The sequence below is a fragment of the Theropithecus gelada genome, chromosome 1 (assembly GCF_003255815.1).
Source record: "Theropithecus gelada isolate Dixy chromosome 1, Tgel_1.0, whole genome shotgun sequence".
Classification (NCBI taxonomy): Eukaryota; Metazoa; Chordata; class Mammalia; order Primates; family Cercopithecidae; genus Theropithecus; species Theropithecus gelada.
This window is the reverse complement of record NC_037668.1, coordinates 220,858,085-220,879,097: the sequence shown is the minus strand read 5'-3', so window position 1 is coordinate 220,879,097 and position 21,013 is coordinate 220,858,085. Positions and strand designations below refer to the sequence as shown.

The 21,013-nt window shown below is 43.3% G+C and overlaps 1 protein-coding gene and 1 pseudogene across 2 annotated transcripts; one reads left to right on the top strand and one right to left on the bottom strand.

Annotated features, from left to right (window-relative positions):
- The first annotated feature begins 1,048 nt into the window (after positions 1-1,048).
- Positions 1,049-20,629, top strand: ZNF670 (zinc finger protein 670). 2 transcript variants are annotated; one of them, XM_025355039.1, is made up of 4 exons: positions 1,049-1,270; positions 18,155-18,281; positions 18,805-18,865; positions 19,560-20,629. In XM_025355039.1, the coding sequence occupies exons 1-4, from the start codon at positions 1,268-1,270 to the stop codon at positions 20,536-20,538; spliced, it is 1,170 nt and encodes a 389-aa protein (XP_025210824.1). In that variant the 5' UTR covers positions 1,049-1,267; the 3' UTR covers positions 20,539-20,629. The 2 variants fall into 2 exon arrangements, with proteins under 2 accessions (XP_025210824.1, XP_025210830.1); XM_025355045.1 differs by having other exon boundaries at positions 1,084-1,270; positions 19,563-20,629.
- On the bottom strand, positions 12,944-14,279 carry LOC112635204 (annotated as a pseudogene).
- Positions 20,630-21,013: the final 384 nt, after the last annotated feature.

The following is a 21,013-nucleotide window of genomic DNA, read 5'->3' as shown; positions in this document are numbered from 1 at the left end:
ACTCCGTCTCAAAAAAAAAAAAAAGAAAAAGAAAAAGAAAAAAAAATAATAATATTATATCGATTGTAAGGTCCTCTGAGCAGGCTGCGCCATGGTCAAGCCATTGTGACCCCTATGACCCACATGTATACACCCAGAAGGTCACCGGAGCCAGAAAGTCTGGGACAACAGGAAAACCACAAAGGAAGAAAAACGGCTAGTTTCTGTCTTAACTGATTAGCCAACCTCGCAGCATTCTACCATTGTGACGTGCACTACCCTAACTGATCAATCAGCCTAGTGACACTGTGACCCCTCCCTCTTGTGACAATGTACCTTGTGACATTCTTCCCCTGCCCGCAATAAACGGCCCCTAACTGTAACTTTCCATTGCTGACCCCTCACCTATAAAACTAACTCCAATCCCACGACCCTCCGCTGACCCTCTTTTCGGACTCAGCCCGCTCGCACCCGAGTGAATAAACTAGCCTTGTTGCTCACACTTAACCTGTTTGGGTAGTCTCTTCAATTAGGCGCGAGCTTAACATCGATCATAGATTGAAACAATATTTTTTGCTATATTTGGTTAAATAAATCATTGTAATCAATTTCACGTGTTTTTTTCTTTTCTATTGCTACTAGAACACACGTGGCTCACATTTTATTTCTATTGGGCATTGCTACCTGAGAGGACGTTCTCTTTTCAAAATTCAGGCTGCCTCTAATCCCACTAGAAACAAGAAAAAAAAAATTCAGGCTGCCTCCTCAAAAGATTAGAGGTCAGGAAGGCTGTGAAATCTGAAATTGTAGAATAATTGTCATCATAGTGTTTCCAGTCATAAATATCACAACTACTACTCATAAATGGACATAACCTTGTGTACAAGGTTGAATGGGAAAGTCCCCCAGGGGGCGCCAGGTCTCAGCATGGGGCAGAATCCACGCCTTGGAAAAGGACTGCACGGAAAGAACGGGCCTCACTCCGCGCCTTGTCTGATGGCAGCTCCGGTCACTCAGGGCTGAAGGGGCGGGGCCTAAAGCCCTGTCCAATCGGGCGCTGGGAAGGGGACTGTTCTCTCAAGCGCACGGCGAAAAGAGGGGACAACTTCCGGGCCCTGGGGGGGCTTTTGTGTTGGGCAGCGAGACTCTGGCGAGCTCGGTGTGTCTCCGCCGCTCCTTCCCCTTATCCCTGGGAGGTCCAAGTGGTTCCGCGGCAGCCTCTGTGGCTCTGGGACCTGCAGGTCCTGGAAGGTCCTTAGGGAAGACCCGAGACACCGGAGAGTGGGAAATGGTGAGTGTCCCCGCCAGTGTCTCGAGGGGGAAGCGGGAACCGGCAGGAAGCGGTTGTGGCGAACCCGGACCTCCCCGCGGTGCCGACCCGAGTTTCCGCTGTCGCCTCGCGGCCTTAGTGGCACAGGATGGGGGGCTGGACCCGGAGCCGGACCCCGGGCCGCCTGGCTTGTCCCTGCCCCGCCGCCTCGGCCCGCCCCGGAACCTCTCTGGGCAGCTCTGCGCCTGCAGACCCGCGTCCCCCTCGGAGTGTGCGGAGCCGACGGGAGGGTCCTCAGGGGAGAGTCCCGACTTGGGGTTCGGGGTTCCTGCGTGGGAGGAGCTGTGGTCAGTGAAGTCTCCAAAACCTCCTTTCTCCTGTTAGAAATAAAACTGAGGCGCCGTTAAAATATTAAAGAGTTTATTTGAGCAGAGAGTCGTGAGTTAGGAAGCCGCCCAGCGTGGTTTGTGGTTTGGGGAAGGAAGGGCTTTTATAAGGAACCCAGAAGCAAACCCAATTAAATGGTTGATTGTGTACAGTTGTGTAGTCACCCTACATAGACTGTGCAGCCAGATACCTCCTGGTTATGTCATCAGAGGTTAATTGGTGGGTTCGTGGTGGTTTAAGGCTGTTTTGTTTGCCTTTAAGTTATTAATTTACAAGACAAGCATGAGTTACGCTTTGGTTGGTTGGTTACTCATTCATGTGTGTATGTACATATGTATGATGGAGTCTCGGACTCGGGCTGAAGCGATCCTCCCAGCTCAGTCTCCCTAGTACCTGTGTTTAATTATTTTAACATAACACTCCACATTTCTAAGCGTATGGCAAGCAGGATCTCACATCAGCGACCGTGTTTCCACAGCCTAACTCTTCTGCGGCTTGTAGTAAAATCCTAAATTTCCAATTCTTTTCCTACATTCAAATGCAACATTATCAAGTATTTGTTTTTTATTGTACGTTTCATACAAATGCAGTGGTTTTTTTTTTTCAGAGTAGTGAGTCGTTTTGAAAATATTTGTTTTCACTCTTAAAATATTTCTGAACGTTACACATGAGTGGAAAGCAGTAATAATCACCTGACAATTGTTAAAAAAAAAAAAAAAAAGTCTTTGTGCATCTCCTAGTTTTATCTTTTTTGAGTGTGCACATCTTACCAGAATGTCTTTGGGGTGAAGTTCCCCTTTGGAAACGTTAGAGGGTGATATGTCCTCAGCCACCCTCATATCTTTTCTTGGTCCTCTGTTTAGCGGCCAGAGCTCTTGGAGTGTCTAATGAATACCTTCTCCTGGGTCATCTCCTCCCAGAGGACAGTTTAAAATATGGGAGTAGAGCCTCTCTAGGCAGCATCTGGGTGCCCTGGAGCTGAGAGACGTCTCCTAGTATACTCTTCGTTTAAAACACAAGTCCCTGGTGCATTAGGATTTTCTTCCTCCAACCCCAGTTTTCATCGTTCCTTGGAGACATGTTGTTGGGCAGCCAATCAGACGCTGGTATTAAGGGAAAAAGCTAGAAATGATTCCTGCCCTCTGGATTTTCTCGGACTTGGAAAAGGAGAAAAACGATCTCAAAGGACAAGGAATACCCCCCTCCCCCAGTGAGGCAGTGCAAGAACCAGAAAAGCACCATAATCAGAATTATGTAAGAAGGGAGTTGGCTGGACGTGACCCACGCCTGTAATCCCAGCATTTTGGGAGGCCAAGGAGGGTGGATCACTTGAGGTCAGGAGTTGGAGACCAGCCTTGCCAGTGTGGCGAAACACTGTCTCTACTAAAAATACAAAAATTAGCCCAGTCTGGCGGTGCATGCCTGTAATCCCAGCTACCTGGGATGCTGAGGCAGGAGAATCGCTTGAGGCCAGGAGGTGGAGGTTGCAATGAGCTGAGATGGTGCCACTGCACTCCAGCCTTTGAGACAGAGCAAGACTCAGTCTCAAAAAGAAAAAAAGAGTTTATTCTAAAGTATTGCAATGGGGGGAAAAACACCAGGTATAAGAGCTGCAAGCATGTTAAAGTTTAGGCAGAGGCCGGGCGCGGTGGCTCAAGCCTGTAATCCCAGCACTTTGGGAGGCCGAGGCGGGTGGATCACAAGGTCAGGAGATCGAGACTATCCTGGCTAACATGGTGAAACCCCGTCTCTACTAAAAATACAAAAACCTAGCCGGGCGCGGTAGCGGGCGCCTGTAGTCCCAGCTACTCGGGAGGCTGAGGCGGGAGAATGGCGTGAACCCGGGGGGCGGAGCTTGCAGTGAGCCGAGCTCGCGCCACTGCACTCCAGCCTGGGAGGCACAGTGAGACTCCGTCTCAAAAAAAAAAAAAAAAAAAAAAAAAAAAAAAAAAAAAAAAAAGTTTAGGCAGAAAAGGGCTTAGAAATTCAGGCACACTGGCCAGGTGCGGTGGCTCACGCCTGTAATGCCAACACTTTGGGAGGCCGAGGTGGGCAGACCAGGAGATCGAGGCCATCCTGGCTAACATGGTGAAACCCCGTTTCTACTAAAAATACAAAAAATTAGCCAGGCATGGTGGCAGGCGCCTGTAGTCCCAGCTACTCTGAGGCAGGAGAATGGCATGAACCCAGGAGGTGGAGCTTGCAGTGAGCGGAGATCACGCCACTGCACTCCAGCCTGGGCGACAGAGCAAGACTCTGTCTCAAAAAAAACAAAAAAAATTCAAGCACACAATGGGGCACAGTACAGTGTCTCCTGGGAGGATGGTCATTGAGTATTTCTGTGAGGAGAATGAGCCTGTGAGGATCTCTGAAGTGATACAGTGTCCTGACTTGACACTTGACCCGGAGATGTCTATGTTCTGTCAGCCTGACCCCTCCCTGAGTTTATTGCCTTGAAAAGATTTATTCATTTAGTTCAGTTTCAGTTTTTCGTTAACTTTAAAATGTTTTATTCATAGAGCTTGAAAGATTAAAAAAAATTATTTCCAAAGAGACAAGAAAAAGGTGGATTTCGGGGGGGAGAAAAATCTATTCATATTCTATTTGTTAAAAATTCTTGTTGCCAGGCGCGGTGGCTCAAGCCTGTAATCCCAGCACTTTGGGAGGCCGAGACGGGCGGATCACGAGGTCAGGAGATCGAGACCATCCTGGCTAACACGGTGAAACCCCGTCTCTACTAAAAATACAAAAAAACTAGCCGGGCGAGGTGGCAGGCACCTGTAGTCCCAGCTACTCGGGAGGCTGAGGCAGGAGAATGGCGGGAACCCGGGAGGTGGAGTTTACAATGAGCCGAGATCACGCCACTGCGCTCCAGCCTGGGCGACAGAGCGAGACTCCATCTCAAAAAATATATATATATATATTCTTGTTAACCTTTTTCTTCCCTAGAGTGAGTATAGTAAGTTTCTCAAGTCTGTTCTTTTTTGAGGGAGATTTGAAAGGGAATTCTAGGGCTTTGCTTTGGGAATGTGTATTAGTTTGTTTTCATGCCGCTGATAAAGACATACCTGAGACTGGGCAATTTATAAGAGAAAGAGATTTAAATGACTTATTGTTCCACATGGCTGGGGAAACCTCACAATCATGTGGAAGGCAAGGAGGAGGCCGAGGCGGGTGGATCATCTGAGGTCAGGAGTTAGAGACCAGCCTGACCAACAAGGTGAAACCCCATCTCTACTAAAAATACAAAATTAGCCAGGCATGGTGGCTCACGCCTGTAATCCCAGCTACTTGGGCAGCTGAGGCAGGAGAATTGCTTGAACCTGGGAGGTGGAGGTTGTGGTGAGACAGGATTGTCCCATTGCACTCCAGCCTGGGCAGCAAGAGTGAAACTCCACCTCAAAAAAAAAAAAAAAAGGTGCTGGGATAATTGGCAAGCCACATGTAGAAGAATGGGACTGGATCCTTTTCCCTCACCTTGCAAATCAACTCAAGATGGATTAAATACTTAAATTTATGATATAGAACTATCAAAATTTTAGAAGATAACATCAGAAGATCTTTTCTAGACCTTGGCTTAGGCAGAGTTCATTACCAAGAACCCCAAAACAAATGCAACAAAACAAAGATAGATGAGACTTAATTAAACTAAAAAGCTTCTGCACAGCAAAAGAAATAATCAGCAGAGTAAACAGACAACCCACAGAGTGGGAGAAAATCTTCACAATCTGTGCATCCAGTAGGCTACTGATATCCAGAATCTACAAGAAACTCAAATCAGCAAGAAAAAAGCAAATAATCTTATCAAAGTGGGCAATGGATATGAATAGACAATTCTCCAAAGAAGATTTACAGATGACTGACAAGCATATGAAAAAATACTCAGCATCACTAATGATCAAGGAAATGCAGATCAAAACCACAATGCAATACCATTTTACTCCGGCAAGAATTTGCCAAAATTAAGAAATGAAAAAATAATAGATGTTATTGGGGACGTGGTAAAAAGGGAACACTTTTATGCTGCTGGTGGGAATGTAAACTAGTACAACCGGCCGGGCGCGGTGGCTCAAGCCTGTAATCCCAGCACTTTGGGAGGCCGAGACGGGCGGATCACGAGGTCAGGAGATCGAGACCATCCTGGCTGACACGGTGAAACCCCGTCTCTACTAAAAAAATACAAAAAACTAGCCAGGCGAGGTGGTGGGCGCCTGTAGTCCCAGCTACTCGGGAGGCTGAGGCAGGAGAATGGCGTGAACCCGGGAGGCGGAGCTTGCAGTGAGCTGAGATCCGGCCACTGCACTCCAGCCTGGGCCACAGAGCGAGACTCCGTCTGAAAAAAAAAAAAAAAAAAAAAACTAGTACAACCGCTATGGAAAACTGGCGATTCCTTACAGAGCTAAAAGTATATCTATCATTTCATCCAGCAATCCCACTACGAGGTATCTACCCAGAGGAAAAGAAATTATATGAAAAAGACACTTCTGCACACAAGTTTATAGCAGCATAATTCTCAATTGCAAAAATATGGAGCCAGCCCAGATGCCCATCAGTCATTGAGTGGAGACACACACACACACACACACACACACATACACACACACACACTCCATGGAATACTAAGCCATAGAAGGAACAAAATAATGGCATTTGCAGCAACGTGGATGGAATTGGAGATAGTATTCTATGTGAAGTAACTCAGGAATGAAAAACCAAACATTGTATGTTCTCATTTGTAAGTGAGAGCTAAGCTATGAGGATGCAAAGACCTAAGAATGATGTAATGGGCCAGCTGTGGTGGCTCACACCTGTAATCCCAGCACTTTGGGAGGCCGAGGTGGGCGGATCACGAGGTCAGGAAATCGAGACCATCCTGATTAACATGGTGAAACCCTGTCTCTACTAAAAATACAAAAAATTAGCCAGGCGTGGTGGCGGGCGCCTGTAGTCCCAGCTACTACAGGCTGAGGCTGAGGCAGGAGAACGGCGTGAACCCAGGAGGCGGAGCTTGCAGTGAGCCAAGATCGTGCCACTGCACTCCAGCCTGGGCGACAGAGCTAGACTCCGTCTCAAAAAAAAAAAAAAAAGAATGATGTAATGGACTCTGGGATCTCAGGGAAAAGAATGGGTGGGAGTTAGGGATAAAACACTGCACATTAGGAACAGTGTACACTGCTTGGTTGATGGGCATACTAAAATGTCAGAAATTACCACAAAAGAACTTACCCATGTAACCAAACACCACCTGTTCCCCCAAAACCTACTGAAGTTAAAAACAGCACAAAAGAAAGATTATCTGGTGCTAAAAATAGGGTTTTCTCAGGTCTTTTCTAAATGTTATGTGTTTTTCTGGGCAGACACACAGTTTCCTGAATTCCCTAGTATACCTGTGCTTTTTAGTACTCTACTCTCTGAAAGAAATTTTTACTCCAGCGTTTTCCTGGGTTGTAGGTGGTCTATTGTATGTGTCAGGCACAATCTGTTGTTTCAGGTGGCAGCATACTTTTTGTTTACGTAATTCTTTCCGGTTTTTCACACAGATTGCTTTCTGCCTTACTTGGAACAGAGAAGAGAGTCTTGTTTTAGAGATTTGGCAGCCTCCAGCCAAATTGGATCATAACCATGCAGTAATTTGTATATTTCATCTCTACTCCCTGTAAAACCAATGACCAAGGTTCCACACTGCAAACTTGTGATTTTGTCTTCAAGACTGGCACCATGTTGGGGAGGGATTGGAGCAAGGAAAAGTAAATTCTTGATCAGGCTTTCCTGCTTTTGGCATTGTGGTTTTTTGCTTTTTGTTTTTGTGTTTTATTCTGTATTTGCATGTTTGCTACAAAGCCTTTGATGGCTTTTAAGAGTTTTGAGAAGTTTTTAACAATTCTGCCTGTTGTTTAAATATTTTGGGGAGGGACAGGTGTTTGGCTATGCTTGCTCTGTCATTTTGCTGCCTTCTTTCTTACTAGACTCTCTGATGTATTTCATTGATTTATATGATTTTCTTTGTGCAATTTCAACAGTCTATCTTGTTTAGTGTTACTTTGAAGCAGTTTTGAAATTGTGAAGTGTGAGTTGTCATACCTTGCTTTTTTACAAGATTGTTGTGGTATTCTGAGTCCTTTGCAATTCCATATGAACTTGAGCGTCAAGTTTTCAATTTTTACAAAGTAGTTGCCTGGAGCTCTGACAGGGATTGTGTTAAATACATGGAGTGTTCTGGGGAGTATAACCATCTTAATAATATTAAGCCTACTGAGCTATGAAAATGGGATGAGTTTCCATTCATTTAGATCGTCAGCTTTTTCAACAAGGTTTGTCGTTTTTAGAGTAGAAGCTTTGTACTACTTCTTTTAAGTTTATTTCTGTGTATTTATTCTTTATGTGCTATTGTAAATGATTTGTTTCCTTTACTCGAATTTTCATATATTTCAAGTATAGAAGTGGAATTTAGTTTTGTGTATGTTTTACCTCTGACTTTGGTGAACATATCATCTTGGTTGTTGCCAACTTCTGAAAATTACAAATAATGGTGCCATAAACGTCCTTGTGAAGGTTTTTGTGTGAACATATTTATTTATTTATATTTTATATATATATATGTTTTGAGATGGAGTCTCGCCCTGGTGCCCAGGCTGGAGTACAATGGCGTGATCTCAGCTCACTGCAACCTCCGCCTCCCGGGTTCAAGCGATTCTACTGCCTCAGCCTCCCAAGTAGCTGGGATTACAGGCGCCCGCCACCACTCCTGGCTAATTTTATATCTTTTTTAGTAAAGACAGGGTTTACCATGTATGGATCTATATTTTTAACTCATTTGAGTAAAACTTTTGGAATTGGTTTGGCTTCTAGGAGATATCTTCTCTATGGCATGAATGGAGTTGAGAACAATTCACTTTGTGAAACTTAAGTGAGAGTGAGCTGATTATAAGGTCTTTGTAAAAGCAGTGTGTATGTGTATTTGTATGTTTGAGAGCCATGATTTATCAAGTATTAATGTCTTGCTGTGTAACAGATCTTTTAATAAGTGTGACAGTGAATCAAACTCAATAAACATCCCTGTCCACTTGAGGCTGACATTCTAGGAAACAGGAGAGGAAAGATACAAGTAACATACAAAATAATTCAGATGGTGGTCTTGCTAAAAAGAGAGGGAAAGGTGGTGAAGAGATCAGAGGCCTGAGCTGGTTGTGTCTCTCTTAGAATCCATTGGTGACTTTGGGCCATTGCCTCTGAGGGTTAGTGAGCTTGTGTATCTGTGTGTGTGTGCCCCCACCTGTATGTGCAGTTGCGGTGTCTGGGTACTGTCTATATCTGCTTTGTAAATTCTGGAATTTTTTTTTCTAACTGATTTCCTGGTAGCACCTTCTTTACCATGTTAAATAGAGGTGATAAAAGGAGGATGGGTATTTCTCTTACCACAGCATGTTTAGCTCTGGTAAAATTTCATTTGGTTAGGCCTTTGAGAAATTGTTTATTTTGCATGCAGAAATATTAAGAAGATAATTATTTGGGCGTGAATAAAAGTGTCTACTTTCTTCCTCCTCCTTCTGGAATCTGAGACTGATTTTTCCGTGATCTTCACTGGTGTATTAGTCTGTTTTGCATTACTATAAAGGAAAACCTGAGACTGGGTCATTTATAAAGAAAAGAGGTTTATTTGGCTCACAGTTCTGCAGACTGTACATGTGTGGCACCAGCATCTGCTTGGTTTGTGGTGAGGCCTCAGGAAGCTTTTACTTATGGCCAAAAGCAGAGGGGGCATGTATGTCACATGCTGAGAGAGCGAAGGAGATTCCAGGCTGTTTTAAACAACCAGCTCCCATGTGAACTAGTAGAGTGAGAATTCACTCAGTACCATGAAAACAGCATCAAGCCATTCATGAAGGTTCAACCCCCGTGACCCAGAACCTCCCCCAGGCCCTCCTCCAACACTGAAGGTTACGTTTCAAAGCAAGACTTCATGGACACATGCATCTAAACCTAATTCACCCTTTGCACCCCAAATCTTATGTCTTCTCACTTTGCAAAACTCATCCCTTTTTAATAGTTCCCCAAAGTCTTTTTTTTTTTTTTTTTTTTTTTTTTTCTGAGACAGAGTTTTGCTCTTGTCCCCCAGGCTGAAGTGCAATGGTGCGATCTTGGCTCACTACAACCTCCGCCTCCCAGGTTCAAGTAATTCTCCTGCCTCCGCCTCCCAAGTAGCTGGGATTACAGGCATAAGCCACTGCACCCAGCCTGTTCCCCAAAGTCTTAACTCTTGCCAGCATCAACTCAAAAGTTCAAATTCTCATCTGAGACTCAAGGAAAGTTTCTTTCACTAATGAGCCTGTAAGATTAAAAAGAAAAAGAGTTATTTACTTCCAAGATACAGTGGTGGCACAGGTATTGGCTAAACCTTCCCATTCCAAAAGGGAGAGATTTGCCAAAAGAAAGGGTAACAGGCTCTGAAATCCAGCAGGGCAGACGTTAACTCTTAAAGCTCCAAATAAATCTCCCTTGACTCCATGTTGCACATCTGGGGCACATTGATGCAAGGATTGGGCTCCCAAAGCCTTGGGCATCCTCACTCCTGTGGCTTTGCTGGGTGCAGCCCATGTGACTTCTGACATATTAGAGTCTAATGCTTGCAGTGTTTCCAGGCTCAGGTGCATGCTGCTTGTGGCTGTACCATTCTGGGGTCTGGAAGGCAGCAGCTCTGTTTCCACAGCTCTGCTAGGCAGTGCCACGGTGGGGACTCTGTGTGGGGGCTTCATCCTCACGTTTCTCTTGGCACTGCCTTAGTAGAGGCTGCCTATGGGGGTTCCTCCCCTGTGTCAGGCTTCTGCCTGGGTACCTGGGCACCTACATTCCTGATACATCTGAAATGTAGGTGAAGCTACCAAGCCTCCTTAACTCTTGCATTTTATGCACCTGCAGACTTAACACTAAGTGGAAGCCACCAAAGCTTATGGCTTATGCCCTCCGGAGCCGTGGCCCAAGTGGTATATGGGGCCTTTTTAGCCAAAGCTGGAACAGAGCTACTGGAATGCAAGGAACAGTGTCCTAAGGCTGCACAGGGCAGTGATGCCTTCGACCTGGCACCCCAGACTTTTTCCTTTTAGGCCCCTGGGCCTGTGGCGAGAGGGGCCACCACAGAGTTTCCTGAAATGCATCACAGGTCTTTCTTAGCGCCGTGGCTGCTGGTACCTGGTTCCCCTTTAGTTGTGCAACTCTGTCTTCCAAGTCATTGCTCCACAGGCTGCTCCACAGGCTGCTTGGATTCCTTCACCACAGGGCCAGGTTGCACGTTTTCCAAACTTGTGTGCTCTGCTTCTCTTTTAATCACGTTTCAACTTTAAATCACTTCTGATTGTGGGAGCAAAGAAGCAACCATACCACCTCTTGAATCCTTTGCTGCTTAGGAATGTCTGCCTCTGGAGACTCTAAGTTATCACTCCTAAATTAAACCTCCTGCAAATCCTTAGGCCATGGACACAATGCAGCCAAGTCTTTGCTAGGGTGTAACATGGGTGACCTTCGCTCAAGCTCCCTGAAACTTTCTCATTTCCACCTAAGGCCTCATTGGCCGGGCTTTCACTGTCCGTATTTCTGTCAACATTTTGCTTTCAATCATTGAATCACTCTCTAAAAAGTCCTAACTTCCCTTATCTCCCTGTCTTTTTCTGAGCCCTTGAAAGTCTCCCAGCTTCTGCCTGTTACCCAGTTACAAAGCTGCCTTCACATTTTCAGGTATCTTTATAGCAACACCTCACTCCGCAGTGCCAATTTTCTGTATTATTCCATTTTTCCGTTGGTATGAAGTAATTCCTAAGACGGGGTAGCTTTAAAGAAAATAGGTTTATTTGACTTACGGTTCTGCAGGCTGCACAAGCGTGGCACCATCTGCTGCTTGGCTTCTGGTGATGCCTCAGAGGGAAGGCAGAGGGGAACAGGCAAGCCACATGGTGAGAGAGGGAGGAAGAGAGAGGAGGAGGAAGTTCCAGCCTCTTTTAAATACCCGGCTCTCCTGTGAACCAACAGATAACTCATTACTTGAAGGACAGCACTGAGTCATTTATGAGATGTCTGCCTCCATGACCCAAATGCCTTCCCCTAGGCCCACCTCCAACATTGGAGGTCACATTTAAACAGGAGATTTGAAGGAAACACACAACCAAACCATATCAACTGGTAATGTTTCTGGATGTAAAACTCATACATTAGTGGGGATCCCTAAGCCTGGGCACCCAGGAGATGTCCTCGAACTTGAGCAGCTCACCAATTTCAGTTTGGTTTTTCCTATACATGTACTGCTACTCGCAGAGGAGTCTTACAGTTTTCTCATCAACTAAGTGTTGATTCTCTGGATGCCTCTCGGTCTCTCTATATTTTGCTTGGTAGTTTTTACTGGGAACTCAGTTCTTTAATGGTTAATCTTAGAGTTGTTTAGTTAAATTTATTTGCCTTTTATTGTGAATGTGAATGTTGCTTTTTTTTTTTAACTTTTGTGTTCTGGGGCTACATATGCAGATTTGTTACATGAGTAAATTTCATGTTTCTGTTTTGCTGCACAAATGATTTTGTCACGTAGATAGTGAGCATAGTGCCTGATAGGTAGTTTTTTGACTCTCACTTTCCTCCCATTCTCTCCCTCAGGTAGGCCCCAGTATCTATTGCTCCCATCTTTGTGTCCGCGTATACTCAACAGTTAGCTTCCATTTATAAATGAGAACATGTGGTATTTGGTTTTCTGTTAATACGTTAATTTGTTTATGATAATGGCCTCCAGCTGTAGCCATGTTTATGCAAAGGATATGATTTAATTTCTTATAGCTGCATAGTATTCCATGGTATATATGTACCACTTTTTAAAAAATCCAGTCCACTATTGATGGGCGTTTAGATTGATTGTGTGTCTTTGACATTGTGAATAGTGCTGTGATGGACATACCGGTGCATGTGTCTTCTTGGTAGAACAACTTATATTCCTTTGGGTCTGTATCCAGTAATGGGATTGATGGGTCAAATGGTAGTTCTAAGTTTTTTGAGAAACCTTCAAACTGCTTTTCACAATGGCTGAACTAATTTGCATTCCCACCAGCAGTGTGTAGGTGCTCCATTTTCTGCGCTACCTCACCACCATCTGTTAAAGACTCTTTAATAATAGCCCGAATGTTGCCTTTGGTTTTTGGGTTTTTTTTTTTTTTTTCCCCAATTATTTCTCCTTTTATTGCTCCTTCCATGAACCTTGACACTTTCCTTTGGTGGTCTCAGGAAATCTTTTCAACATAAATTATTTCTCAAGCAAAGGAAAATTTACTTTGAGCATTAAGACACATACGTAGTTCTGCTGTATTTGTTAAATGGCTCTTGGAGCATTTGATCCTTGGTTGAAGGCAGAAGATACCCACATTGGTTTGAGGAGCATTGTCTTCCGAAATCTTTTTGTAAATCACTCTTCTTAAGAAGTTCTCTTTTTCAGGGTTTACCGAGGTTTTCAAGAAATTGTTCAAAAACTGTCACATAAGGTACCAGACTGGTCTTACAATCTCTGGTTCTATGTTTAATATCAGATTCAGCTTAATTCTCCTTTTTTCCTCTTCATTAGTGGAAGAGGCATCCAGTTCATGGCAGATGAGGCTTATGGTTGGAACAGTAAGTGGATCAAACCGATCCACTTTCTGCAAATCAGTAGGCACAGAAATGCGACCTGTTTTAGGATGAACACTAAAAGGGCTCTTCGGTAAATGATTGATTTCTTTGCTGACATTGATACCCCGTCGTGGAAACAGTCCTGGAGCATAATCTCCCACTCCAGCCAGGTCCACATTTTCATTTTTGATGTTGTTCTGACATCTGCTGGTGCGCCCAGTGCTGAAGTGAATTGTGAGACTTTTGGAAGCTTTGTTGAAGTTCAACCTGAATTGTTTGAGGAACAAGGGCTAAAATCTTATCCCAGCTTTTGTTATTTTTGAGAATATCTTGATTAACCAAGGCATAGTCTTCAAAGTTTTTTTTTATTATGTTTATAGATTTTCTGACAAAAGGGTGAATTTTTCAGTTAGTTGAACTTTCTTTTTAACATCTTGACCATGCTTTACAAGGCTCAAATACTCAACTATCCCAGAATGTACCACCAAAGACAGTTTTCTGATTTATCACAGACCCAACAATATACCCCCCAACTTCCAGAATATACCCAGAGACGATGCTTAAATCCAAAGTCCTCCCTCAGTGCTGTGTCAGTGATGCATATGGCCGTTGTCATGAGGATACAGCACTTAGAACATGTATCTGCAGAACTACAGCATCTCCTCACATTGTCATAGTCTGTCATGTCAGTGTCAAACACCAGTTCTTTTTCCTGAGCCTGGAAAGCTCCCAGATTCACTGTATTGTATTAATTGGGTCTGTGGGAATGTACTGTGCCTATATCAATCTTGTATGGATTCATTTTCTGCATCTCCTTTTCCAGATCACTCTGGTTGTTGCAGGATTGGTGTCGAATGTAAATGTCATCTTTCAATGTGAATGAAAATTCACGGCGTTGGGAGTAATTTTCCACCACGCTGCTGTAGTTGAGCCAGTTACAGTACAGAGAATAGGGAAAGAGCCTCTGGTAATAACGTTTAAATAGCTCAGGCAGCTTGGTGGGGTCAGACATTTTCGTGGAGCTCCGAACTCAACCCAGGAAGCTTGACCATTGCCTTTTATGCCTACTTGCTCGACTGGAAATCAGAAGTGTCTGTCTCCGTTTTTTTCTTTTAATTGACTGCTGTCAACTTTTAATCCTAAACTTTCTTTGTTCTTGTTCTGACCTCACATCAGGATATGGTGAAAACAAGCCTGGGTGCTCTCTCTGGGTTTTGGCAGCAGATTGAAACTATGTAAATCTTTTACCTTGAAACTGAATTCTCACCCTAGCTTTCCACCTACTCTCAACAGAAAACACAGGCCTGGCTCCTTTTTTTCCTCATTCAGACCATATCAAACCACCTTGAAAGGCCTGACCTGGTGGATCCACAAGGGTCAATTTTCTGAGTAATAATTTCCTACCCTCTCCAAACACATCTCTGCACTTGACCATCGCACTTAGTACCACTAGCAGAATGTTCAGACATTGCCCACCACCCTGTGGTTCTGTCTTCTCTTGCAATGACTTGCTAATCGGCTCTGCCGCCTGGGATCTGGTATGTACTTTAGCTGCTCACTAAGCAGCTAGCACTGTGAGCTGTGCTGCTCGATTTACTTATTTCTGTGAAATCTGTAAATCACAACTCAGATCACCATGTTATGATGATAAGGCAAAGAAACAGAAAAATTGCGCTTTTAAATTTTAATTAATTTTTAAGTTTTCTGTTATGAAATATAGTAAGAATGAGTAAAACATTTGTCAGGAGTTTTAGTAATAATAGTTGAAGCAACTTTGATTCTTCACTGGGCCCCGTACGCCTTAAGAGTTTTCTGATAGTTTCACCTGGACTTGTCTCTTAGTTGACCACTGTTGTGATTCTTTGGCTATTTTTTTGCATTTTTATCATCTGTAATTTTTCAGTTCCATTTTGCTTTATTGGAACTTTCTGTAAATGAGTATGAATGGAATTAAAACAAAAAGGTTTATTTGGTGATTTCCTTGTGTCATTATGTTGCACACATGCTAGTGCCTGAGGCTGTGGACCATTGAATTCAGCCCTGCATTCTAATGATTCTGATGTTAGGGCTTTTTCAAGTTTTTTTGTTGTTGTTGTTGTTGTTTTGCTTTTTTGGAAAAATAATGCTCCTATAATTTTATGCCACATTTCCAAGTGCAGATGCACAGTAAATTCTCTGGACATTTTAGAAAAATTAATGGGCTACACATTGTGGTAAATTCAAATTAGAGCAGCGGAGAGTATCAGTTGACTCCTCCTTTCTTTTTTTTTTTTTTTTTTTTTTTTTGAGACGGAGTCTCGCGCTGTGTCACCCAGGCTGGAGTGCAGTGGCACGATCTCGGCTCACTGCAAGCTCCGCCTCCCAGGTTCACGCCATTCTCCTGGCTCAGCCTCCGAGTAGCTGGGACTACAGGCGCCCGCCACCACGCCCGGCTAGTTTTTTGTATTTTTAGTAGAGACGGGGGTTTCACCATGTTAGCCAGGATGGTCTCGATCTCCTGACCTCGTGATCCGCCTGTCTCGGCCTCCCAAAGTGCTGGGATTACAGGCTTGAGCCACCGCGCCCGGCCGACTCCTCCTTTCTTCCTGAGTAACCCGTTTGCCATGGCCCTGGTCACGTGGAGTTGATTTTTTTCTTCTAGTCAATTTCAAATGTCAGGCACCTATTTTCTATTTTCTCATTACCAAGGAAGTTGACTTTTTAAAAAATAGATGGTCTTTCATCTTCTTTTAAGTATGCTTTGCTTATTTTCTCACTTTTCAATCATGTTCATTTTTACACTTCATACTAATTCTTTTATATTGCATGTATTACAGTTTTTTCCCACTGCTTTTTGCCTTTTAATTTCCTGAATATTAATATATGTGAATTTGTCAGTTCCTTTATTTTTTTTCTATTTAAATGAATTCTGCCCATTTTTCTGTCCAAAAATACTCCTATTTTCCTTTGAAGTCTGCAAGTATTTTAGTTTTGTCTTTCACGTTTGAAATAAAGAACTTGATTATTGTTCATGGAATGGAGGGGAATGCAGTGTACTTTTTCAGTTAGTACCAGTTTGCTCTAAAGCGCTTTTGATTTCTTCCACTGTTCTGGAATGCTCTGTCATCAATGAACTTTACATAAAAAATTTCTGCTTATTTAAAACTTTTTTCCTTTTTGGACTATTTGTTTATCTCCATGTTAATACTATGCCGTCCTGAAAATTATAGTTCGAAAATTTCTGATACATGGTGAGGAAGCCATTGCCCTATTGTTTGGAAGACTTTAACAATTCTTAGACTTTTTTTTTATTAGGTTTGGAAAAGTAGTTTTCAGTTGCTAATAAAGTGTCTGTTTTGAGGATTGATGGAACTTTTTAAGGCCATTTGAAAGAGGTGATATCTTGATGACATTGAGTTTCTTCTAAGCACATGTACTATCTTTCTGCTTACTCCATTGCACTTTGTTGTTATCTGATAGAAATTTTAAAATTGTTTTGTGTTATTAAAGATAAATTATCAGTCTTATTTACAACTAGATTTAATTTGGTCTGGAGTAAACTACTTGCAAGCTTCCAAATATTTTTTTTCTTTTTTTTTTTTTTGGAGACAGAGTCTGGCTCTGTGGTCCAGGCTGGAGTGCAGTGGCCGGATCTCAGCTCACTGCAAGCTCCGCCTCCCGGGTTCCCGCCATTCTCCTGCCTCAGCCTCCCGAGTAGCTGGGACTACAGGCGCCGCCACCACGCCCGGCTAATTTTTTTGTATTTTTAGTAGAGACGGGGTTTCACCGTGTTAGCCAGGATGGTCTCGATCTCCTGACCTCGTGATCTGCCCGCTTCGGCCTCCCAAACTGCTGGGATTACAGGCTTGAGCCACCGAGCCCGGCCCAAATATTTTCTTATTATAATCACGTTGATGCCTCATTTCTCCAATTAACAAGTTATAACAGCATATGAGAAATATTGTTTACCAAGAATGCTCATTAGAGACTTAATGCTCAGAGTGTTTTCCAGAGCTGATGCCCTAGGTACCACTGCAAGAATGGAGTAAAGTAGTAGGCTTTCAGAAATAAAACAAAGCTGGAGTTCAGCGAATAATAAATATATTGTTTGCATAAGATTGTTTACATGGCCGGGCGCGGTGGCTCAATCCTGTAATCCCAGCACTTTGGGAGGCCGAGACGGGTGGATCACAAGGTCAGGAGATCGAGACCATCCTGGCTAACCCGGTGAAACCCCGTCTCTACTAAAAAATACCAAAAAACTACCCGGGGGGCGGTGGTGGCGGCGGTGCCTGTAGTCCCAGCTACTCGGGAGGCTGAGGCAGGAGAATGGCGTGAGCCCGGGAGGCGGAGCTTGCAGTGAGCCGAGATGCGGCCACTGCACTCCAGCCTGGGCGACAGAGCGAGACTCCGTCTCAAAAAAAAAAAAAAAAAAAAAAAAGATTGTTTACATATTGTTCACATAGAGTGATGAGATCCCTCAAAAAAATCTTATTTTCTCACACCAAAAGGTCAGACTTTGTGAGCAGGTATTTCTAAGGATATGTAGTCTTAAGACTTAACACTAACTGTTATACGCAACAGATAGCATGACTTTTTTATAAGAGGCCCTCAAGATAAAATCTACACATAGAAATTAGGGGTGACCTCATTTCTTACGGCAGTTTATTCCCTCCACCTGCCAATGAGAAAGGTGTTCCTGCTGTGCTGTTGACTTTCTGAATCATTTTAGCATGAAGAATGTTGAGTGGGAAGCAGTAAGTGCAGACAGAGAGTAAAGTTCTGATGACCAAGTCATGGAAGAAATGTTTGAAGTCTACAGAATTATGTTACGATTTTATGAGATGAATATAGATTCTTCATGTCTGTCTAAGCCATCCTCCTCTCCGCATATGTGTGATATTCTAGGATTCAGTGTCATTTGAAGATGTGGCTGTGGCCTTTACCCAGGAGGAGTGGGCTTTGCTGGATCCTTCTCAGAAGAATCTGTACAGAGATGTGATGCAAGAAATCTTTAGGAACCTGGCTTCCGTAGGTAAGAATAACAACACTTTTTCATGTAGTTGATTAGAAAACAAGTGTTTTGGCTAGGCGCGGCGGCTCACACCTGTAATCCCAGCACTTTGGGGGGCCAAGGTAGGAGGATCACCTGAGATCGGGAGTTTGAGACCAGCCTGGCCAACATGGCGAAACCCCATCTCTACTAAAAAAATACAAAAATTAGCAGGCGTAGTAGCAAGCACCTGTAATCCCAGCTACTTAGAAGGCTGAGACAGGTTAATTGCTGGAACCCGGGAAGTGGAGGTTGCAGTGAGCGGAGATTGAGCCACTGCATTCCAGCCGGACCAACAAAGAAAGACTCTGCCTCAAAAAAAAAAAAAAAAGAAAGAAAGAAAGAAAACAAGTGTTTCTTTGTCATGAATGTTTCCTGATTTGGCATGTGGAAAGGGAGTACTTTGGTGAAAAAAATTAGACATGGTTGTGTATAGTGAACCTTGAATCTAGCAATTTTTCAAGTTTCTAATCATTTGTAATAATCTTATGGATGTACATTTTAGGAAACAAATCAGAAGACCAGAATATCCAAGATGACTTCAAAAATCCTGGGAGAAATCTAAGGTAATCTGCATTCACAAGAGCAAAAAATGCCCCTTGAGGGAATCTTAGCATGTCATAAGTTTTTAAAACAGACAAAACAGCTGGGCGCGGTGGCTCACGCCTGTAATCCCAGCACTTTGGGAGGCTGAGGCGGGTGGATCGTGAGGTCCCGTCTCTACTAAAAATACAAAAATTAGCTGGGTGTGGTGGTGCGTGCCTGTAATTCCAGCTACTCAGGAGGCTGAGGCAGGAGAATTGCTTGGAGTCGGGAGACAGAGGTTGCAGTGAGCTGAGATCACGCCATTGCACTCCAGCCTGGGTAACAGAGCAAGAGCAAGATTCCGTCTCAAAAATAATAATGATAATGATAATAATAAACAGACAAAACAAATAAGAACCACTAGAAATTTTGTTTTTTTGTTTTTTGGTTTTTTTCCAGAAAAGTCTTAGCAAAAAACACACCTGAATGTAACATAGATGTTCAGTATTTTCAGAATATTTTACTTGGAAACACCACTAAAATACTGTACATGTGACTATCACAGTTGTGATAATAATGATAATAGCTATGGGGGGCCCATGTCTTAAACAGTAATTAATTTATTTACTTTAAAACAATTTATACATGGCAGGAAACTTGCATTTTCCCTGGTGTTAGTAGCAATGTAAACCATGAATAAATGTACCATTAATGACGTGTTTATCATTTTTACAGCAGCCATGTGGTAGAGAGATTGTTTGAAATTAAAGAAGGCAGTCAATATGGAGAAACCTGCAGCCAGGATTCAAATTGGAATCTGAATAAGAGAGTTTCTACTGGAGTAAAACCATGTGAATGCAGCGTGTGTGGAAAAGTCTTCATCTGTCATTCAGCCCTTCATAGGCACGTCCTGTCTCACACTGGAAACAAACCATTTGAGTGTGAGGAATGTCCAGAGAAGTTATATCAATGCAAACAATGTGGGAAAGCCTTTATCTCTCTCACCAGTGTTGACAGACACATGGTAACACACACTAGTAATGGGCCTTATAAGGGTCCAGTGTATGAGAAGCCTTTTGATTTTCCTAGTGTATTTCAAATGCCTCAGAGCACTCACACCGGGGAGAAAACATATAAATGTAAACATTGTGATAAAGCCTTCAATTATTCAAGTTATCTTCGTGAACATGAAAGAACTCATACTGGAGAGAAACCCTATGCATGTAAGAAATGTGGTAAATCATTCACTTTTTCCAGTTCTCTTCGCCAACACGAAAGATCTCACACTGGAGAGAAACCCTATGAATGTAAAGAATGTGGCAAAGCCTTCAGTCGTTCCACTTACTTGGGAATACATGAAAGAACGCATACTGGAGAAAAACCCTATGAATGTATAAAATGTGGCAAAGCCTTTAGATGTTCCAGAGTCCTCAGAGTCCATGAAAGGACTCACAGTGGAGAAAAGCCCTATGAATGTAAACAATGTGGTAAAGCCTTCAAATATTCTAGTAACCTATGCGAGCATGAAAGAACTCACACTGGAGTGAAACCTTATGGATGTAAGGAATGTGGTAAGTCGTTTACTTCTTCCAGTGCCCTTCGAAGCCATGAAAGGACTCATACTGGAGAAAAACCCTATGAATGTAAGAAATGTGGTAAAGCCTTCAGTTGTTCCAGTTCCCTTCGAAAGCATGAAAGAGCTTATATGTGGTAAAAAAAACAACAACAATAAAACACCTCTGTGAATGTAAGAAGTGTGTTAAAGCTTTCAGTTACTCTAGTTTCATTAGAGCACGTGAAAAAATTAAAAACTCAGGCCGGGCGCAGTGGCTCACGCCTGTAATCCCAGCACTTCGGGAGGCCGAGGCGGGCACATCACACGAGGTCAGGAGTTCGAGATCAGCCTGACCAACATGATGAAACCCCATCTCTACTAAAAATACAAAACTTAGCCGGGCATGGTGACGCGCGCCTGTAGTCCCAGCTACTCAGGAGGCTAAGGCAGGAGAATCACTTGAATCAGGGAGGCAGAAGTTTCTGTGAGCCGAGATCGTGCCACTGCACTCCAGCCTGGGTGACAGAGTTTTTAATTTTAAAAAAATTAATTTTTGGCCGGGCGCGGTGGCTCAAGCCTGTAATCCCAGCACTTTGGGAGGCTGAGACGGGCGGATCACAAGGTCAGGAGATCG